Here is a 21140-nt window from a genome sequence, read left to right as displayed (position 1 = left end):
TGTCTCCAGGAGAACATCCGCCACGACCTGAAGCAGCTCGGGCAGGGAATCCTTGGTGCAGCGGGGAGGTCGGTACACCAAAAGGAATCCTGTACTGCCCCTATTGCCCAACTTCCAGAACATGCACTCAGAGAACTGGGTCTTCCCAATAGGATGCCTGGTGCAAACTAATGACTTCCTAAAAATCACTGCAACCCCCCCCTCCCCGCCCACAGGGCCTGGGTTGCTGTGCGTAAGAGAAACCTGGTGGACAAGCAGCGGCAAGAACAGGCCCATCTGCTTCATCCAACCAAGTCTCTGTTACACAAGCCAGGTCAAATCCTCCATCCATGATCACGTCATGGATGGCAGTGGTCATTTATTTATTTGTTGTTTGTGGAATTCAACTTCACGCTCTTCCAATCATTCCATCAGGACAAACATTCCAGCCTGCTGGTTGGCACAACGCCTCCACACCTTCATTCCTTCTGCACTGTTCTTGGGGTTCTCCTGACCCCCTCAGAGTCAATTTGGAGGGTGCGTGGGGAATATGTGGGGAGAAGTGGGGGAAATGGACAGTGTATGTTTGATGCTCATAGCAATCTCCTTCATGGGTCAGATTGAAAAGGAGGAATTTCCATCGGGATCATGGAGCAGAGAGAAAGGGTTAAAGCAAATTTTGGATGCCAGAGAACCTGGATCAGAAGTTCCCACTGCTACTTTTAAATCTTAAGAAATGATGTCATGAGTTCCATGGAGACATCACAGAGGGAATGGTTGGATCCTGAAGATCAATGGGAGGAGCTCAGGAAGGTGGGGCTGAATAAACCTGGGGAAGGTCTTAGCCGGATGCAAGTGGTGAAATGAGGACCCCAAGAAGTGTCTGAGCCCAGGGAGAAGGCCAGTAGTCTGGCCTTCCTCTGTTCTCTAAACAGAGAGGCACCAAGCGGGTTGGCAGAAAAATGTTCTGCCCCTGTAACATTGGACATTCCAAGCCAGATACCGCCTTGGTGCCTCTTCCAGTCAGCAAGAAGCCTTCTCCTTCAGGAGAGAGGACTAGAGTAAATTGGATGCTGAGCCATTGCCAATGCTGCCTCCATCTCCAAGGACACACAGATGCTAGCACATGAAAAATCCTTGCACACCCAACCCACTTGAAGGGGTGCTTGTTTGCTTGCTTGTCTCCTTAGAGAGCTTAGGGTCCAGGTATTCTTGGAACAGGGCCCAGGCATTGGACATATCAAGGGAAAAGGCTGCACTTTGCCACGTCCTGAAGGTCTAGGAAAGTTTAGTCCAGGGTCCAACCTAGACCTGAGAGCAGCGATCAAACACATCAGGCCCTGGGCAAGGTCTCAGGAGCTCAGAGGGGCATATCACTAGTCCCAGCCTGACCCCACTGCCCATCTCTGAGAGACTGGGCTGGAGTTGACAGCAAAGCAGTGAAGTATCCCTCTGCATCCTACCCCCACAAACTATGTCAAGAAAGACTTCTTATGCCATCTTTTTGCATGCCACCCCAATTTTGAACAGTGCAAGATCCCAGGGGTTCCGAGTGCTCTTTCTCTCAAAAAGGGTATGTGACTATTCCATGTTTGGGATACATTACACTAAAAGAATGTACATGTTGATCTTGGAACCTCCCAATAAAGGTGCCGGATTCTGCTGCAGCAACTAGGGATGGCATTTTGTGACAAACTGGCGTTACAACTATCTATTTGACCACCACAGTGCCAGACCCTCTTGGAGACTGGGAAAACATGATGGCCATTGCAAAAAAATTAAAGGTTTTCAGAGTGTTTTTCAGGAGCAGATGGAAAGGCTCCTCTACAGGTTCTGCTGGAACATCAATGCTGATTCCAGCTTGAGAATATTTATACAAACTTTTTCTCTGTCTTGCATGTGTGTACCAATTGTCCAAATTTTGAGAGATTTGCTGCAGTCCATATAATGCTGTGTTGGAACCAAGCAAACAGTATTCTGCATGGAGTTGCTTGCTCAGGTCCTTCTCTAGAATAGGATGTGCATATCTTGTAGTATCTGTCAATCCATGTGTTGCAAATAATTGGTTGAGAGCTGTGATTGTTGGAACAGATGTTTGTGATTATTTGAAGGCATTTTGAGTGGAAGAACAACAGGCAAGAAGTAATTTCCTTATAATGGTCCTACAAAATCAATATGAATTCGTGATCATTCGTGATAAGGCAAGAAGTAATTTCCTTGCAGTAGGCATGGGAGGATCCATCTCCACTTTCAAATATAAAAACTGCCTCTGCCTCTTCTAGTTTTTAAGGGTGTGGATGAGTGAATCTTATCCATCTGGGTTTCCTCTTAGTTTCTCACATTTCCAGCGTTCTTTTTGGTTCACCATATTTCTGTACCAGTTTGTGCAGAAGAAGAGAAAAAAATCATGAAAAATTGTCTGCATTTTAGTGTACATTTCTGTTGATATTCAAATAATGCTTAATACAAAGATTAATATATACACACAATATTTTTGTTAATATACTAAATTTTGCATGATATTTTCAGTAAAATATACATTCTATTATCCACATAATATAATAAACACTTTCCCCTAAAATATGCACATTGTTTGGTTGGAAAGGTGTATTGCGTAATTTGAAGATGTGTGAATTTTGATGGATGAACTGCAGCTGTGTTTCTGTTCACATACTGTTTCAGGAAGTTGAAATTAGGTGGACTTGCATTAAAACATTAATCAGATTACTCCCCATGCCTGCTCTGGAGTATTATTACAGTCTGCCTGGCAACTAAAGCTGATAGATAAAAGACCCCAGGAAACCAACATCTATCATCCAGGAATGTTTTATGGGCTTTGAAACATCTGTCACTCCAACATATGAAGTCCGTATCATATATCAGGAAGCACAACTGACATTTGCCATCATTTGAAATAAAAAACCTTGCAACCATAAAATAAACTGCGCTTTCACAATCTCAGGGGTGTTGTATAAAAAACCTCCTGTGATTTTGTTTTTTTTTAAATATAATTTTTATTAACAAACCAATCAGATCACATAAATTACAAATTACAAAACCAAATTTTTAAATTTTAGTGGGGGGTACCCATGCTTCGAGCTCAGAAGGGATCCAAAAATCTCTCTTGCTGCTGCTTTAATATTCACAGTTCTGTCCAAATAGTATTCACAGTTCTGTCCAATCTTCTCTCTATCATTTTCTTCATCTTCTTGTTGTTATCGTATATTCATTTCTTTGTGACCTCTGATAGTCTCCACAAGCGGGTTAAAAACAAACGTTGTTATATCCTGTGTGGATTTTCCATTCCTCCAAGAGCCATATTCAAACAGACAGATGCCATTTCAACACTTTGGTACAAAGCATTCTTAAAGTCTGCCCATTAATCCTCGCAGGCCTGTCACTCTCTCCTCAAACTTCTTAAGGGGTTCTGCCAGGTCAAACTCACATTCTGATATAATAACAAAACCGTGGTCTCCTCCCCCTCAATCATAAATCCAGCCACAAGGCCTGCTTCCTAATGAGTCTCTTTTTATAGCTGCGTCATTCCAAAGGCCTTTCATTCCTTTCCAAATATTTCACAAGCCATGTCTTTGATTAGTAATTCATTTCCACACAGTTCTTAATCATTCTGCTTATATTCAGTAATTGCAACGATTCTTCCCTGGGGGGGGGGGGATTGTTAGGTAATCACATAAGATAAAAAAGAAGTCCCCCCTCATTCCGTCCCGATCCAACATACCGACCCTTTGATGTGTCTTCTTCGATATATTTTCCTGTTGAATCCAGCCGTTGCTCCACTTCACAGAGGTCACTTCAATTAGCAGTCTTAACTCCCGTTCTTCACTCTAAATATGTGCATTTGCTTCACTCTCTAATTGTTTATTTTGAGTTGCTGCAACCAGGCCGCGCGATCAGAGACAGGGTCCGGGAGAGCCGTTCCACACGAGTGCTGTGTGCCTTGTGCCCTCACCCCCTTCTTTCAAACTCGGGGGTGATTTATGACAACCGCAGGCGAGGCAGTGTTCCCCATTCCCTTGGGGTAACAAGGGAGGCTGCATACTCCCATATCAGCCTCTTAATTACCTCGTGTGGGCCGGAGAGATGGTATTGTCAGCCATCTTCCGATGCGCCCCTAGCGGCTCCCAACCTCCTATGATTTGGGGGGGGGGGAGCTGAGGTACGGGGAGGTAGACAAAGTTGTGTAGCTGCCCAAGCCCAAGACATTGAAAGGGGATTGCAGAATACATTTGGACAGTAGCAAGGAGAACACAGGAAGACCTCAAGTGCATTTTCTATGCAAAGGTATTCCTGAAAACATTAGCTTTAAATTATAAACAAAAACAAAATGAGCCATTTCTGCATGTGGCATTGTTTACTGGGAAATAGCTTTCATGGAATTCTGACTAAAATGACTGGGAGCTGTCCATCTTGATGTGGACTCTGAAAATTCCTCAAAATCTTTGAAGGGTGGGAAAGATTGCTGCAATGTATTGGATTTGAAAGTTTAGAATCATAGAATCATAGAATCATAGAGTTGGAAGAGACCACAAGGGCCATCGAGTCCAACCCCCTGCCAAGCAGGAAACACCATCAGAGCACTTCTGACATATGGTTGTCAAGCATCTGCTTAAAGACCTCCAAAGAAGGAGACTCCACCACACTCCTTGGCAGCAAATTCCACTGTCGAACAGCTCTTACTGTCAGGAAGTTCTTCCTAATGTTTAGGTGGAATCTTCTTTCTTGTCGTTTGGATCCATTGCTCCGTGTCCGCTCCTCTGGAGCAGCAGAAAACAACCTTTCTCCCTCCTCTATGTGACATCCTTTTATATATTTGAACATGGCTATCATATCACCCCTTAACCTCCTCTTCTCCAGGCTAAACATGCCCAGCTCCCTTAGCCATTCCTCATAAGGCATCGTTTCCAGGCCTTTGACCATTTTGGTTGCCCTCCTCTGGACACATTCCAGTTTGTCAGTGTCCTTCTTGAATTGTGGTGCCCAGAACTGGACACAGTACTCCAGGTGAGGTCTGACCAGAGCAGAATACAGTGGCACTATTACTTCCCTTGATCTAGATGCTATACTCCTATTGATGCAGCCCAGAATTGCATTGGCTTTTTTAGCTGCCGCGTCACACTGTTGGCTCATGTCAAGTTTGTGGTCAACCAAGACTCCTAGATCCTTTTCACATGTACTGCTCTCAAGCCAGGTGTCACCCATCTTGTATTTGTGCCTCTCATTCTTTTTGCCCAAGTGCAATCCTTTACATTTCTCCTGTTAAAATTCATCTTGTTTGTTTTGGCCCAGTTCTCTAATCTGTCAAGGTCGTTTTGAAGTGTGATCCTGTCCTCTGGGGTGTTAGCCACCCCTCCCAGTTTGGTGTCATCTGCAAATTTGATCAGGATGCCCTTGAGTCCATCATCCAAGTTGTTGATAAAGATGTTGAATAAGACCGGGCCCAAGACAGAACCCTGTGGCACCCCACTAGTCACTCTTCTCCAGGATGAAGAGGAACCATTGATGAGCACCCTTTGGGTTCGGTCAGTCAGCCAGTTACAAATCCACTGAGTGGTAGCATAGTCAAGACCGCATTTTACCAGCTTCTTTACAAGAATATCATGGGGCACCTTGTCAAATGCCTTGGTGAAATCAAGGTAGGCTACATCCACTGCGTTCCCTTTGTTGTGTATTGAGTCAAAGGATTTTATATCTGTATTATTATTGTCTGTATTTGCATTAAGGTAAAGTAACTGCCTTTTGGTTCCAGAGGGTACAGCTACTATTGGTTCATTTAAGCTGCTGTATTTGGATCCTCTGTCTTATTGGTTTCCTCCAAAAGGCAGGACTGTGATTGCCTGATATTGTTCCCTCCAAAATGTATCCTTTCTTGCTAGTTCCCTGTCCCTATAAATGTAGCTTCCCTCTCCCCAGTCTTTAGTCTTGTTGCTTTAATAAAGAAGTGTTACTAGAGAACTGTCTCCAGCATGTTATATCAAGAGAGCTGAAATCACAAACCCCACGTCACAACAACTGGTGACGAGGATGGGATCCGGAATGCTGGGGAGCGGTTAAACGCAGCCCTGCCTCAGAGTCTGGATTGCAGCTAAGAACAAGACTCACTGGCCAGCTGAGAAGACGACCCTGCCCACAGGACAATGGAGAGTCCAAGGGTATTGGAGCCCTTCCAGCCATCAGAGCCCCACACGTGGGAAGACTACATCGAACGCTTCGAGTTCTTCGCAGAGGCTCAAGGGATCACTGATGCCAGCGAAAGAAGGGCCACATTCCTGAGCTACTGTGGGCCTGAGACCTTCAAGCTGGCCAAGGCATTGCTTGCTCCAGCGAAGCTAAGTGAGACATCTCTCAAAGATATTCTTGCCTGCCTAACAAGCCACTTGGCGCCTACTGAGACCAAGATGGCTCAGTGGATGGAGTTTCATAAGAGGCAGCAGCATGCTGGGGAGCCTGTATCTGCATTTCTGGCTGAACTGCAGAAGCTCGCTCAGCACTGCGACTTCCAAAATCTGGAAGAGACTCTCCTGGATCGGTTTATCGGTGGTCTGAGCAGCAAGAAAGCCAGAAGACGCATCGTGGCTAAAGAAGAGGTTACCCTTGCTTCAGCCTTGAAGGAGGCCACCGCCACGGAGAATTATGAAAGAGAGGAGCTTGATGCCAGTCGCAAGGCCCCTAAGCCACAGATAGAAGTTGCGCATGCCATGGACGAGCTAGAGGCTACTCCGAGCCAGAGCCCAGTCCGTGGGGTCGAGTCAGTGCGCCAGGCCTGCACAGTGCACAAAGATCACCGAGGCAGGTGCCCAGGTTGTGGCGGAAACCATGAGCGGAAGAGTTGTCGTTTCCGGGATGCTATGTGCCGGATGTGCGGGAAGACAGGTCACATCGCCAGGGTCTGTAGATTGGCGGCGTTGGGAGCAACAGGAGCACCTAGACTGGAGCATCGCAGACCGCCCACAGCAACCCATTTTCTAAAGGACTGCCACTACGTAACGGAGATCAACGGGAGGGTCGTGCAGTTCCCAGCGCAAGGCAAGGCACACGTCAAAGTGAAGATCATGTGCAACAGGTCAGCAGTGCAACATGGAGGTGGACTCCGGATCTGGATTCACTATCGTGTCGGACCAGACTGCGAGGACATTCTTCCCCAGGGGTAAGTTGCCCCCTCTGGAGCCCTTCCCAGCAACCTTGCAGTCATACTCAGCGGGCCGCATCCATGTTATGGGAATGTGTGCCGTGAGAGTACAGTTCCGGGACAAACAGGCTGTACTCAAACTGGTGATTGCGAAGGGCAGTCGCCCCAGTCTCCTGGGCACTGACTGGTTCCCCGCCCTGGGACTGAGTATATCAGGGCTTAATTCAATCCAAACCTGCCCTGAGATGAGCGAGGCATTATGCAAAGAATTTGCTGGTCTCTTTAATGGAAAACTGGGTTGTTATAAAGGGCCCCCAGTTGACTTCAAGTTGAACCCTGGGGTGGCCCCAATCCGACTCAAACCAAGGCGAGTGCCATTTGCACTGCAACCCAAGATCGAAGCAGAGCTGGATAAATTGGTCAAGCAGGGAGTTCTCTCACCCGTGGACTCTGCTAAGTGGGAGACTCCAATCGTCACGCCCCTTAAAGCAAATGGGGAAGTCAGGATCTGTGCAGATTACAAATGCACTATCAATAAGGCACTCAGGGGAAACTCATACCCCATTCCAGTCGTATCACATCTGTTGGCTAAACTGGCTGGGGGCAAGGTGTTCGCCAAAATTGACCTGGCACAAGCTTACCAACAGCTGCCAGTAACCCCACAATCAGCGGAAGCACAGACTATTATCACACATAAAGGGGCGTTCAGAGTTAACAGATTACAATTTGGAGTTTGTGTGGCCCCAGGGATTTTTCAAGGGCTCATGGAACGCCTGTTAAGAGGTCTGCTGGGGGTCTTGCCATTTTTTGATGACGTTTTGATTGCTGGAAAAGACCCACAGGAACTGGTTGCGCGTGTTCGTGCAGTGTTGCTCAAGTTCAAGGAGGTGGGGTTGCAACTGAAAAAGGAAAAATGCAGTTTTGGGGTGCCAACTGTGGATTTCTTGGGGTTTAAAATTGATGCATCAGGCATCCACCCCACAGATGCTAAGATTAAGGCCATCATCGAGGCGCCACGACCACAGAACAAGACGGAGTTGCAGTCATTCCTGGGACTTATTAACTTTTATCATTCGTTCTTACCCCAGAAAGCTTCGGTAGCTGAACCATTACATAGACTGTTGCAGAAAAAGAATGTGTGGCGATGGGGGCAGGGGCAGCAGAAGGCTTTTGACTCCTTGCGAGGAATGCTGAGTAGCAGGAGCGTCCTTGCTCATTATGATGAGTCAAAGCCTCTGGTCCTGGCATGTGATGCCTCTCAATATGGACTGGGGGCGGTGCTAAGTCATAGGGAACCAGATGGGTCGGAAAAGCCCATCTCTTTCTATTCCCGTACGTTGTCGCCCACGGAGTGCAACTATGCTCAAATTGACAAAGAGGCGTTTGCAATTGTGGCAGGAATCAAAAAGTTCCCTGATTATGTGTACGGTCGCCATTTCTACATTGAAACGGACCACAAGCCACTGTTAGGGTTGTTCAACCCGAACAAACAAACACCACAAATTCTCTCCCCCAGAATGTTACGTTGGTCTATATTCCTGAATGGGTTCCAGTACACCTTGACCCATGTGCCGGGGAAACGGTTGTGCCACGCTGATGCGCTGAGTCGATTGCCCCTTCCTGGCCGGAGCACTGAGGATCCTGCTCCAGCGGAGCACATAATGATGCTGGAAACACTTCCGGGGGCTCCTGTAACGGCTACTGATATAGCTGAGAAAACGAGGAAAGATGCTGTTCTCTCCCGTGTGCTCACTTGGGTGGGGAGGGGGTGGCCAGGTGGTCCGCATGAAGACAAATTCAGGCCTTATGCGACTAGGCAGCACGAGTTGTCCATGCATAAGGGTTGTCTCCTGTGGGGAGATAGGGTATTATCCCAGCACCACTGAGAAACAGGGTTCTTGAGACGCTTCACATGGGACACCCGGGAATGGTCAGGATGAAGTCGCTAGCCCGATGTTATGTGTGGTGGCCTGGAATGAACCAGAACATAGAACAATGGGTACGAACATGCAAGGCATGCCAAGAGGTGCGGCCAGAAGTGGCCAGAGCACCAGTCCACTGGTGGGAGCAGTCCAGATCTCCCTGGAGCCGGCTGCACTTAGATTTTGCTGGGCCATTCCAAGGAAAGGTCTTTTTGGTTATCGTTGATGCATATTCCAAATGGTTAGAAGTGGCAATGGTCCCTAGCATGGCATCAGCTGCCGTAATCAAGGTGTTGAGGCAGCTGTTTGCAACCCACGGGTTACCTGAGACCATTGTATCAGATAATGGGGCAGCTTTTGTATCCCAAGAATTCAGGGCATTCTTGGCTGATAACTTCATAAGAGGGGTCACATCCGCGCCCTTTCACCCATCCTCCAATGGGCAGGCTGAGCGCATGGTAAGAACAGCCAAAGAATCCATTGCGCGCTTAATGGAGGGTAACTGGTCAGCTCGCATCGCGCAAATGTTATTTTTGCAGCATGCGACGCTGTGTACCGCGACGGGCAAGTCGCCAGCTGAGCTGCTCTTGGGTAGGAGACTGGTAACGGTGCTGGATTATGTCCACCCAGATAAAATGCCAAACCGTAATTCAAGAGCAACCCCCCAGGCTGAGACTGACACAACAAGTTATCTCGCCCCTGAAGATCTGGTCTGGGTGAGGAACTATTCACGAGGTTCGCGGTGGGTGGCTGGTGTGGTCACCCGGGCTAGTGGACCTGTGTCCTATTATGTGACCTTGGAAAATGGGCAAGTGTGGAAGAGACATATAGATCAGCTGAGGCGCCGGGCGCTCAGCAGGGAGGAGCCAGATAATTCATCCCTGGCTAACGACGCAGAGCTGCAAGACCAGAGTGAAAATGGCCCAGAGGTGCAGTCACCAGGGGCTTTAACAAATGAACCAGGGTCTGCTAGTCCTCACGATGACGAGGTACAGATAGGGGACCCTGAGATGTCTGGGACTCCATCTGTTCCTGACGAAACCCCTAGAGCAGCCCCTCTACCACAGGTAACACCCAATCCAGAACCTGCAACACCTGTTGTCAGGAGATCAAGTAGAAGTTGTAGGACCCCACAGTACCTGAGAGATTACGTCTGCTGTGCTCACTAGGGGGGGAGGGGTGTTGTGTATTGAGTCAAAGGATTTTATATCTGTATTATTATTGTCTGTATTTGCATTAGGGTAAAGTAACTGCCTTTTGGTTCCAGAGGGTACAGCTACTATTGGTTCATTTAAGCTACTGTATTTGGATCCTCTGTCTTATTGGTTTCCTCCAAAAGGCAGGACTGTGATTGCCTGATATTGTTCCCTCCAAAATGTATCCTTTCTTGCTAGTTCCCTGTCCCTATAAATGTAGCTTCCCTCTCCCCAGTCTTTAGTCTTGTTGCTTTAATAAAGAAGTGTTACTAGAGAACTGTCTCCAGCATGTTATATCAAGAGAGCTGAAATCACAAACCCCACGTCACAACACCCTTCATCTACCAGGCTTGTAATTCTGTCAAAAAACGAGATCAGGTTAGTCTGACATGACTTATTTTTCAGAAATCCATGCTGACTATTGGTGATCACAGCATTCCTTTCTAGGTGCTCACAGACTGTTTGCTTAATGATCTGCTCCAGAATCTTCCCTGGTATTGATGTCAGAGTGACTGGGCGGTAATTATTTCGGTCGTCTCTTTTCCCCTTTTTGAAAATAGGGACAACATTTGCCCTCCTCCTCTTTATTCTTGGGCTTGAGTCATATTTGATCTCAGATATGCTGTGTGCAAATGAAAAAGGTTGCTACTTTTCTTGGACAGATTTCTAAAACAACCAGTGCTAATTATTTAGTAAGTTTAATAATAATAATAATAATAATAATAATAATAATAATAATACAATAATAATAATAATAATAATAATAATAATAATAATAATAATAATAATAATAATAATAATAATAATAATAATTTATTTATACCCCGCCCATCTGGCTGGGTTTCCCCAGCCACTCTGGGTGGCCTCCAACCGAATATTAGAATTAATACAGCATCAGACATTAAAAACTTCCCTAAACAGGGCCGCCTGCAGTTGACTTTTAAAAGTAAAATAGTTGTTTATTACCTTGACATCTGCTGGGAGGGCATTCCACAGGGCAGGAACCACTACCGAGAAAGCCCTCTGTCTGGTTCCCTATAATCACACTTCTCGCAGTGAGGGAACCGCCAGATGGCCCTCAGCGCTGGACCTCAGTGTCCGGGCAGAACGATGGGGGTGGAAACGCTCCTTCAAATATACAGGACCGAGGCTGTTTAGGGCTTTAAAGGTCAGCATCAACACTTTGAATTGTGCTTGGAAACGTACTGGGAGCCAATTAAGATCTTTCAGGACCGGTGTTATATGGTCTCGGTGGCTACTCCCAGTCACCAGTCTAGCTGCCTCATTCTGGATTAAAACAAAAAGGGATTACAGTGGTACCTCAGGTTACATACGCTTCAGGTTACAGACTCTGCTAACCCAGAAATAGTGCTTCAGGTTAAGAACTTTGCTTCAGGATGAGAACAGAAATCGTGCTCCAGCAGTGTGGTGGCAGCAGGAGGCCCCATTAGCTAAAGTGGTGCTTCAGGTTAAGAACAGTTTCAGGTTAAGAACGGACCTCCGGAACGAATTAAATACTTAACCCGAGGTACCACTGTACGTTTTTGAGTTAAAGTTGGTGTTATTGGGGTGTAAGTCAGTGCAGGCATGTGTGTACAAATAGACTTCCATTGGTGAATCTCAGGTCTCTCATACCATTTGAGCCCATTTTCTACTAGTGGACCTGAGCCGAGGTAATACTGCATTTATTTGTTAAACGGGACAAAGACCACTGTTGATCTTGGCTGTTGCTTGTGCAAAGAAACAAGTTCTTCCCCTGTTGTTCTTTACATTTTGTTCCTTGATGATCCTGTGTTATCATTCTTTTCTTGCGTAACTTGCCAGGAATTATTTACTAAGGAGGAGCCATCGATTTAATCAAACTCTTATTAGTTAACAGAATTCTATAAAGCAGTTTCCTTGAGAGCTCTGAACGTGAGCCTTGAAAAGCTAAAATACTCTAAGCTACAGAAGAGATCGGTCTCTCCCTCTCTCTTGCACACTCTTTGACTCTAAAACCAAAAGGTAGGCAAGTTTTCTTGTAAATTAAACTTTCCAGGGAAAAGCAGGACTACTGAATGACAAACAACTAATCTACTCTTTCTTGCAAGAGTTCTGAGGGGCAACAAGGTATTTCATCAGATGCATGGAAACTTTTGTCACAGTTCATATTATTTTATGGTGTCACACAGAATGCAACAGTTGTGTTACCAGAGATTAATAGTTATTTTGAGGGGACTGAATTTGAACTCCCATTGTGCAAGTGGAACCCTGCTCATTCGGCATGGGATACAACCCTTAATTTATATATTATAAAAACAAACAGAGTATTTTTCTTGTTACTATTTTGGATATACAATGTTTTCCACTAAAGGATTGTTGCATTTCTGAGCGATGAAACACAAGACTTATATAGAGAATTAAAGTGATTTTCAGGCTTCATGGCACTTTATTTCTTTATCCCTTTATCCCTTTTAAGCAATGGATTTTATTTTTATTTAAATGTTTATAAAACACCCATTCATCTCAAATATCACCAGGTGGTATATTTCCATTTGGTGCATCATATTATATATTATGGCCTGAAATGTCCCAACAGGTATAAAAGACCTGGTGACAACTGGCGACAACTTTGGTTTCCTCAGCACCCAATGGAGCCTAGAACTTTCTCCCATAACAATTTCCTGCCTCCTTATACCATGCACTGAGCCCACCCTTGCAAGTGCCTTCCTTGTCAGACGCTATGTGGGAGGAGAGAAATTGGCGCAGGGAGGAGGCAAAAAAAGAAGAAGAAAGAGCTATTTTGGCAGTGGTGTCTCAGTATGGGAACACCTGCCCCAACAGGGCCCATTGTATGTGTAGCCAACTCTCTGTATTATCATAGATGAAGCTGAGAGCAGCATTCCCTCCATGGAACATCCTTGGGCACCACATTCCAGCAGCAGTTTCAGCCAGAGCTGGCAATGGAAGCCAGATTGGCTGTGAAGAATACCTTTCTCTTTGCCACCCTGTGGTCCCCAGGCACATCTATGGTTTGGTCCCAGGAGGCCCGGAAATACGTCACCCCAATTTCTTGAAGCTGATCAAGAACCCAGGAGGAAATGGCAAGAGTTCCCAACAGAGTCTGTCTTTCATTTTCCCTGGATCCATTTCCAGGGAGCAGTTTTAGCTTCCTTCCCACCTCCCCTGAGTACTAGAATGAGTGTCAGAATAGCAGCACTGATCAAACTATGATGCCAGGCAGCATAAAGTGAGGCTAAGGGCTGCTATTTTGCATGCTGCACACATGCACTTGAGAAATAACTATGTCAGGGTGAGAGAGAAAAGCCTTATTGTGTGGGCAAAGCCAGCTTTGAGTTGAAAGCAGCACCATTTAAAAAAAACATGTAAAGAGGGCGGGGAGGGAGAATGCTTTGTTGCCTCAATGATGGGTCAAGTCTCTGTTCTTTAAATGATGGACCTTTATGTTGCTCACCTGTGATGGAAGAGAAGCATGGGATTCTGCTATGGGGTCTGCAAAAAGAGTAGGATTTGACAAAATGACACCTCTATTTCTTTGTGATTTCCCATTGTCGCATAATAGAGGGAACTATTCTCTTCTCTTTATTCTTAGGCAGGCAATGCAACCAGAGGAGAAATACCTTTTCACATACAAAGGATGTTATTTCCATCGAGAAATGGCTTCAGTGGAGTACTTAGATTCCCTGCAGGATTTTGAAATAAGAGACAGTGATGTATTTATAGTCACTTATCCAAAATCAGGTAAGAGTACATTTTTGTAGGATGAACCATCATTTCAATTCAACCCTGACGGATACCCACATAAATCTACATAGTATCTGTATTATCCTAACGCAAGTTTAAAACCAAATGCAAAATTGAGGTCAATGTGGGTAGTATGGAACTTACCTGGTTACATAAAGGTGAACTGGGCCATGTTTTGTTTTGTTTCAAAAAAAAGAGATGAGATAATGAGTTTTCCACCAGTGTCAACCTGTATGAGGTTTGGAAAACAACATAAATACACATCAAAAACATTCAAATGTGCTTGCTAAGGGTTTATTGTATTCACTGACTTTCAGGATTTTGTATGTAGTGGTAAAATGGTGATTGTAAAATTCTATTCGTAAGAACTTTCATCCTGTGACTTTTTATTTCAGCATTTATCTGCCACAGATTTGCCAATAATAACGGGGGTCCGTATCCAATGCAGTTGTGCCCTCCATTCAATAGCTTCCACTTCCACACCAGAACTTCCTTCACTCTTCTCTCCCCTTGTGTCCCTAGTGTTCCCCAAATCTGCCTTGGAGGGTTGGTGCGGTGGGGAAGACACAATAACCAGGAGTGGGAGAGGAGAGAGGGGAGAATTTCTGCACTGTTCAGGCATTTAGGACTTGGGTGACATGAAGAAAGGCTTCTGCAACTGCCTTTTGCCTATTATGTTTGTCTCACTGGCCATTTGTCAACATTCCTTTTTCTGGAATAAATTGATAAAAAAATCATAGTTTGAATGTGCTGAATCAAAGTACTTTGGAGAATCAGACAACCTTTTTTTTATTCCCTGGACTTTGTCTATCATTTGTATAATGTGCTGTGAAGAATCTGGAATAGAGTTTTTGATAGCTTTCTGAACAATAAAGGAACTTATTAGCAAATATTGTTCTGTCTTCCCAAATCCTCAAATTCTGTGAAACCTTTAGGTGAACTTCGCATTTCTCATCCACAATGGAAAGAAAGCCTTGGTCAATGTTCCTCATTCACCGTTTGCTGCCCCTATTTCAGTGGTGGTCTGTGTGACACCAAAATTTGGTGCCCCCCACCTCTCACCTTCTATTTGACATCATAGTGTTGGCAACCTGTGCAGCCAGGTCCCTAAATCAGCCTCTGCTTGCTGTGTTGATTCCCTTCCTCTCTCTCATTTCTTTTCAGTGTTGCAATTCAGATAGTAAGCTCCATGATGCAGAGACATGTTGTTTTCAGTTATTCTCTTTAAAGCACTAAGTACATTCATGACAATGAATGAAATTAAAGTAAAGGGTAAAGGTACCCCCAACCGATAGGTCCAGTCGCGGATGACTCTAGGGCTTTGTGCTCATCTCGCTCTATAGGCCGAGGGAGCCGGCGTTTGTCTGCAGACAACGTCCGGGTCATGTGTCCAGCAAGACGAAGCCGCTTCTGGCAAACCAGAGCGGCTCAAAGAAATGCCAGTTAATTTCCTGTCGGAGCAGTACCTATTTATCTACTTGCACTTTGATGTGCTTTTGAACTGCTACGTGGGCAGGAGCAGGGACCCGTCGCGGGGATTCGAACCATGACCTTCTGATTGGCAAGCCCTAGCCTCTGTGGTTTAGACCGCAGTGCCACCCACATCCCCATATAAATGAAATTAAGTAAACCTATTCTCGTTTATAGGCACAATATGGACTCAAAATATTTTGAGCTTGATTTATCATGAAGGCCACCGAGATGGAACTGAAAAAGTCGAATTACTAGACAGGGCTCCGTGGCTGGAGTACAATGTCAGCAATGTGGATTACGTCAGTCGTCCATCACCTCGCCTCTTTGCTTCCCATCTACCCTACTATTTAGTACCCAAAGGATTAAGGAACAGAAGAGCAAAAGTAGGAAACAGCACATTTATTATTTGATCATATTCAATGTTTGTCTTGCCTTCTTTAAATGAACATCTCAGTTTCCGTTAACATTTCTCCGTTTCTGAGGGCAGTTCATCCAGCTGCAATTCCTTTGTCCATATGAATGAGTAATGCTCTGTGCACCCTGAGGTTGAAATAATTCCCATGACTCCTAAACAGCACAGAGTTTATGCTCCACCATAGTAAAAGTCCTGGAGGGTGTTAAGAATAAAACAGGTTCTTTTATCTGAGATTCAGGGCACTTCAGGCAGAACACAAGTAAGCAGTCAGACAACCAATATATTGGAATTTCTACATAACATTGCTTTGTTGAGTAACAAGCAGAACACATAACAAGATAAGGGAACATGCACTCAGTCACTCACACAATCACACATACACTCACCACTCTTCTTCTGGATTGGGTGGGCAGACAGCGGGATCCTGGCTGCATCCGACACACCAACCCTCCTGAAAAGCCCGATATTATATAGTCCTTTTTGATGCACATCTGAATATTGGCATTTCTCATTGCCTTTGACATGTTCTTGGCAGTCCTCCACCCTTAGCAAGTTCTTCGCATATCACAACTCTCATGGTTTGCGCCTGGTCTTCTGTAACTTTTGGCACAAGACGATACTCAATGTTTGTAACTAGCATTGCACAGCCAGTCTTTATGTTTCCTTGCAGGTACAGTACTTTTGCCAGAACATGCACATTCCATTTGCTCTTTGATCAGCACAATTTATTAATAGTTCATCAACAGCATCCATTTTATGTGGTGGTCTTCAGCCATCTTGCAGCCCATTCAAAACATGGCATTCGTTGTGCGAGTACTTGGAGCTCGCAAAGCTGACAGATGCACTACGAGATAAACCTTAAAAGATGATGAAAGAAGAATGGGAATGTATAAATAATTATCTAGGGGATAAGGGTTCAACAAGAAAGACCTGGTTATGTTTAGAATGATACCTCAAAGAGAAATGTTCCCTGATACTAAGATGAGGGATTCCTTGGAATGCAGATAGAGAGAATCGATAAGAATAATGATCTGTTGTGACCTTGATGGAATCCTACAGTAGATGAGCCTTCTTGTGTTCTGGCTCCTCCTCCTCCTCCTCCTCTTCTTCTTCTTCTTCTTCTTCTTCTTCTTCTTCTTCTTCTTCTTCCCTTTCCCTTTTCCCTTTCCCTTTTTTTCTCATCCTTCTTCTTATGTTTTATGCCATGTACTTTGACATTTTTTGTAGTTTTTTAGCTTTTTCATTATTATCATTATTGAGTAATTTTCTTTTGTAATTTTGGTTGTCTATATTTGTATGTATTTGTTTAAAGCAAAATAAAAGTATTTTAAAAAAAGAAAAAAATGGCATTTGTTACAAGTGTGCCATCCAACAGACTTAATAAGAATAAGCTCATTCGACACCATAGGATTGCACTGTGCATGTGACATTCATGTTGCAAAAGAGGGTGATGCTGCCAGGGCTGTAAAGCAACTTGGAAGCACCAAGAATCCACAACAAGAGATATCTGAGATCCATCCATTTATTATTTTAGGAATCGAAAGAATTTGTTGTTATTCCTGCAGGTTGTTTATGTGGCCAGAAACCCAAAGGATGTCTTGGTTTCCTTTTACCATTTTTCCAAACCTATGGTCAATTTTGAAGAGGTAGAAGATTTTGGAATTTTCATGGAGAGGTTTTTGGCTGGGAAGGGTAAGGATGAATTGCTACTCTAAAATGAATCACTCTTGTCCCTTCATCTTTATCCTTTGACAACAGATTAAAGAATTTCTCTCTGTGTTAAGGAACCTTTTCAGAATGCCATGTCTGATGCCACAGGTTACTCTGAGGAAATTCTACATCCATGCATCACAAAGCGTCTCCAACTGAGACTCCAACTACACCATTTTATGCCACTGATGACTGGTGCCCATTGATGCCGAAGGGAGGGTATAGATCTGGCCAACTCCCAAAGGAAATCAGGTGGATTTGTATGCTGTCTGCATCAGGATGCAGCAGCTACAAATCATTACAAGGTGGAGCACCTAATCCTTAATCAAGTGTAGAGATTTGTGTCAAGTTAAGTCAGAAACCCAGACAGTGTCTCTAAATGTTGCAAGTATTAAATGCCACACAACATAAGGAAACTGCCAGATTGAGAAGGAAGTGAGCTGGAGGAAGGCTAGACTGATCTCAGCCCACCCATCACTCTTCCATCACATTGCTTGGAAGCACTGCTGGGAGCCTTAAAATGCAGAACTCTTCTGCAAATTCCTTCTCTGAGAAAGTGTTTGATGAAGGTGGATGGTATTAATTCAGCTTCTGTTTAATGGTTTGTACCACTGCTGGTTCTTAAAATGATCCCTTAAAATTGTTTTAATGGACTTTATAGGTTTGTACTGCTTCTCTCTGAATGTTGTTTTTTTTTAAAAAAATCTGATCTATATCTTATGCCAAATCAACATCTCTCACATCAGTACTTGCAAGTTTATGGCTGGACCATGTGGAAGGCTGGTACTCTCACAAGGATGACTTCAGTATTCTGTTTCTTACCTATGAGGAAATGAAGAAGGTAAGTTATCAAAATGCTACCCAGTCTGATATTAAACATCCATCAAAACACTCCTTTACAAAATGGAGGAAGGAAGCAATTTGATTATTCAAGTGCCCTCAGCTGCTGCTTCCCCTGCTAGTCTCGCTTCCTTTCCAAAAGATTTTTCAAAGCCTAGCAGGCCATGGATTCAGGAGCAGCTTTTCAGACCCTAGACAGCAAATAGTGCATATAACCATTTCCCCTGAGGGATTATGGGGCTATAAATAAAGTGTCATGATCCCAAGCAATATATGTCATTTCACAGGCCCTCTGATGCTGAGGATAGATGTCACAAAACCTCCCTTGTGTCTTCAACAGGGACATTTATTTATTTACTTGTGGACTCAGTTGAAAGAGCTGCCCCATAATATAGTGCATTCTGCATGGCTCATGGAATAAAAGTACCGTAACAATGAAAGTGCAATATGATGCAATGGCAATTATTCCAAACTAGGCAAAGAAAGATGCACGCTGCTTGTTTCCCCTGCTTGTAATCCTGCCTATTCCATGAGTTTTAGTCTCTAAGCTCTCAGGTTTCTCTATTGTGGATGGCCTGACATCCACGTTCCATTTCAGGATCTGAGAAGCTGTGTATTGAAATTATGCAACTTCCTGGGAAAGAGACTGACGGAAAAGGAGGTGGATGCTGTTGTGGATCAGGCTACATTTAATAAAATGAAAGCAGATCCCAGGGCAAACTATGAGTTCTCTCGACCAGATCTCATGGACCGCAGCAAAGGACATTTTCTTCGCAAAGGTAAGTTAATGGTAGAAAAAACTGATTTGGTGCTGCTTGTAGAATCCCCTACAGATTCACCTGATATTTACACTGATATGTGATAAGTACCAAGTAATGGTGATTTCATTTTTCCAGTCTTCATGAAACTCTCAGTTTCTGTTATTTCTTAATTTTAGAGTTGTTCTATTATGTACTTTCCCTGTTGTTTTTTCCTTGTTTAAATAGGAGGTTTTCCTCACAAAGCTAAGTTAATGGTAGATCACACTGACTTGGTGCTGCTTGCAGAATCCCTGACATTTTCACCTGACAATTGCATCTAGGGATGGAATATATCTGGAGTTATGGAAATTTATTTGACCACCACAATGCATTTGCTTTCTGTCTGCTTCCTGGGCCAGGCACAGTTGGAGACTGGAAAAACATGATGACAGTCGCACAAACTGAAAGGTTTGACAGTGTTTTTAAGGAGAGAATGGAAAAGCTGCCCATTAAGTTCTGCTGGGACATCAATGAGGAATCATGAGTCTGCCTTCAGTATGGAAAGATGAAATAAAGTGCACTGTATGCATTTAATCCAGCCCTATTTATAAGATTCAGCAGAATATTCTCATGTGGCTTAATAGCTTCCTAAAGTTCAAATATGTGCATTAATGTTTTTAAAACACCACAATAAAATTACATTTGTACTGTCCGCTTCTTCTCTTTCTACATTCCAACATGTCCTAATTTCTGACCCCATGTGCAAACGTTAAGGAATCCCAGGATATCTATTGGGATTAGTTATTGTGTTTTAATTTGGCAGTGAGGCTACCATTGGATTATTATAATTGAAATTTAATAAAAAATATTCTTAAAATAAGCAAACTAACCAACTATTGGTGTCCCAGATGCACTGGCAGAGGAAGCGGGCTGTGGGCCACCCCTGGTGCCATCCCTGAGGGGGGGTCACATTGCTGCGCCGCCCCGCGCCCTGATATGCTCACCCCGCGCCCGGGTGCCAGAGCAACTAGCTCTGCTTTTGCCCAGATGGCAATGTAAATCATCCCACTCACTCATGTCATCTATTTATTTGTTGTTTGTGGAATTCAACTTCACGCTCTTCCAATCATTCCATCAGGACAAACATTCCAGCCTGCTGGTTGGCACAACGCCTCCACACCTTCATTCCTTCTGCACTGTTCTTGGGGTTCTCCTGACCCCCTCAGAGTCAATTTTGAGGGTGCGTGGGGAATATGTGGGGAGAAGTGGGGGAAATGGACAGTGTATGTTTGATGCTCATAGCAATCTCCTTCATGGGTCAGATTGAAAAGGAGGAATTTCCATCGGGATCATGGAGCAGAGAGAAAGGGTTAAAGCAAATTTTGGGTGCCAGAGAACCTGGATCAGAAGTTCCCACTGCTACTTTTAAATCTTAAGAAATGATGTCATGAGTTCCATGGAGACATCACAGAGGGAATGGTTGGATCCTGAAGATCAATGGGAGGAGCTCAGGAAGGTGGGGCTGAATAAACCTGGTGAAGGTCTCAGGAGCTCAGAAGGGCACATCACTAGTCCCAGCCTGACCCCATTGCCCATCTCTGAGAGATTGGGCTGGAGCTGACAGCAAAGCAGTGAAGAAGCCATCTGCATCCTACCCCCACTCTGTGTCAAGAAAGACTTCTTATGTCATCCTGTGGCATGCCACCCCAATTTTGAGCAGTGCAAGATCCCAGGGGTTCCAAGTGCTCTGAGGTATGGGAGGTAGATGAAGTTGTGGAGCTGCCCAAGCCCAAGACATTGAAAGGGGATTGCAGAATACATTTGGACAGTAGCAAGGAGAACATAGGAAGACATCAAGTGCATTTTCTATGCAAAGGTATTCCTGGAAACATTAGCTTTAGATGATAAACAAAAACAAAATGAGCCATTTCCATGTGGCATTGTGTACTGGGAAATAGCTTTCATGGAATTATG

General features: G+C 44.4%; 3 protein-coding genes and 1 long non-coding RNA gene across 4 annotated transcripts in view; 3 read left to right on the top strand and 1 right to left on the bottom strand.

Moving 5' to 3' along the window:
* Window positions 1-21140, top strand: part of LOC310704442 (amine sulfotransferase-like) — a 64475-nt gene that overhangs the window by 23474 nt on the left and 19861 nt on the right. The window lies entirely within an intron of this gene.
* LOC310704448 (amine sulfotransferase-like) overlaps window positions 12197-21140 on the top strand; it is a 41733-nt gene continuing 32789 nt past the window's right edge. Inside the window, exon 1 of the mRNA XM_083497925.1 lies at window positions 12197-12248. The gene's annotated coding sequence lies outside the window, so the exon portion shown is untranslated. The remainder of the gene's footprint in view (window positions 12249-21140) is intronic.
* LOC310704444 (amine sulfotransferase-like) lies at window positions 13640-19878 on the top strand. Its single transcript, XM_083497916.1, has 7 exons — window positions 13640-13747; window positions 13841-13985; window positions 15636-15844; window positions 17442-17568; window positions 18333-18427; window positions 19025-19205; window positions 19586-19878. Exons 1-7 carry the CDS (start codon window positions 13688-13690, stop codon window positions 19708-19710), a joined length of 942 nt encoding a protein of 313 aa, XP_083354042.1. The 5' UTR covers window positions 13640-13687; the 3' UTR covers window positions 19711-19878.
* The window catches only part of LOC310704480, a 37089-nt gene continuing 32106 nt past the window's right edge, over window positions 16158-21140 (bottom strand). The window contains exon 2 of the long non-coding RNA XR_014524807.1: window positions 16158-16733. This is a non-coding gene — a long non-coding RNA (uncharacterized lncRNA). The remainder of the gene's footprint in view (window positions 16734-21140) is intronic.

This window comes from Podarcis liolepis, assembly GCF_965112155.1.
Source record: "Podarcis liolepis genome assembly, chromosome: 3".
In the NCBI taxonomy this organism is placed as follows: Eukaryota; Metazoa; Chordata; class Lepidosauria; order Squamata; family Lacertidae; genus Podarcis; species Podarcis liolepis.
The sequence above is the reverse complement of the archived record's forward strand: the minus strand, read 5'-3'. Positions and strand labels throughout refer to the sequence as shown.

Coding starts and splice junctions, on each gene's coding strand:
- LOC310704444 (XM_083497916.1), top strand. CDS start 13,688: ATGTTGCTCACCTGTGATGGAAGAGAAGCATGGGATTCTGCTATGGGG. Junction 17,569..18,332: donor GAGGTTTTTGGCTGGGAAGG/GTAAGGATGAAT, acceptor CTCTCACATCAG/TACTTGCAAGTTTATGGCTG. Junction 19,206..19,585: donor AGGACATTTTCTTCGCAAAG/GTAAGTTAATGG, acceptor TTCCTGGGCCAG/GCACAGTTGGAGACTGGAAA.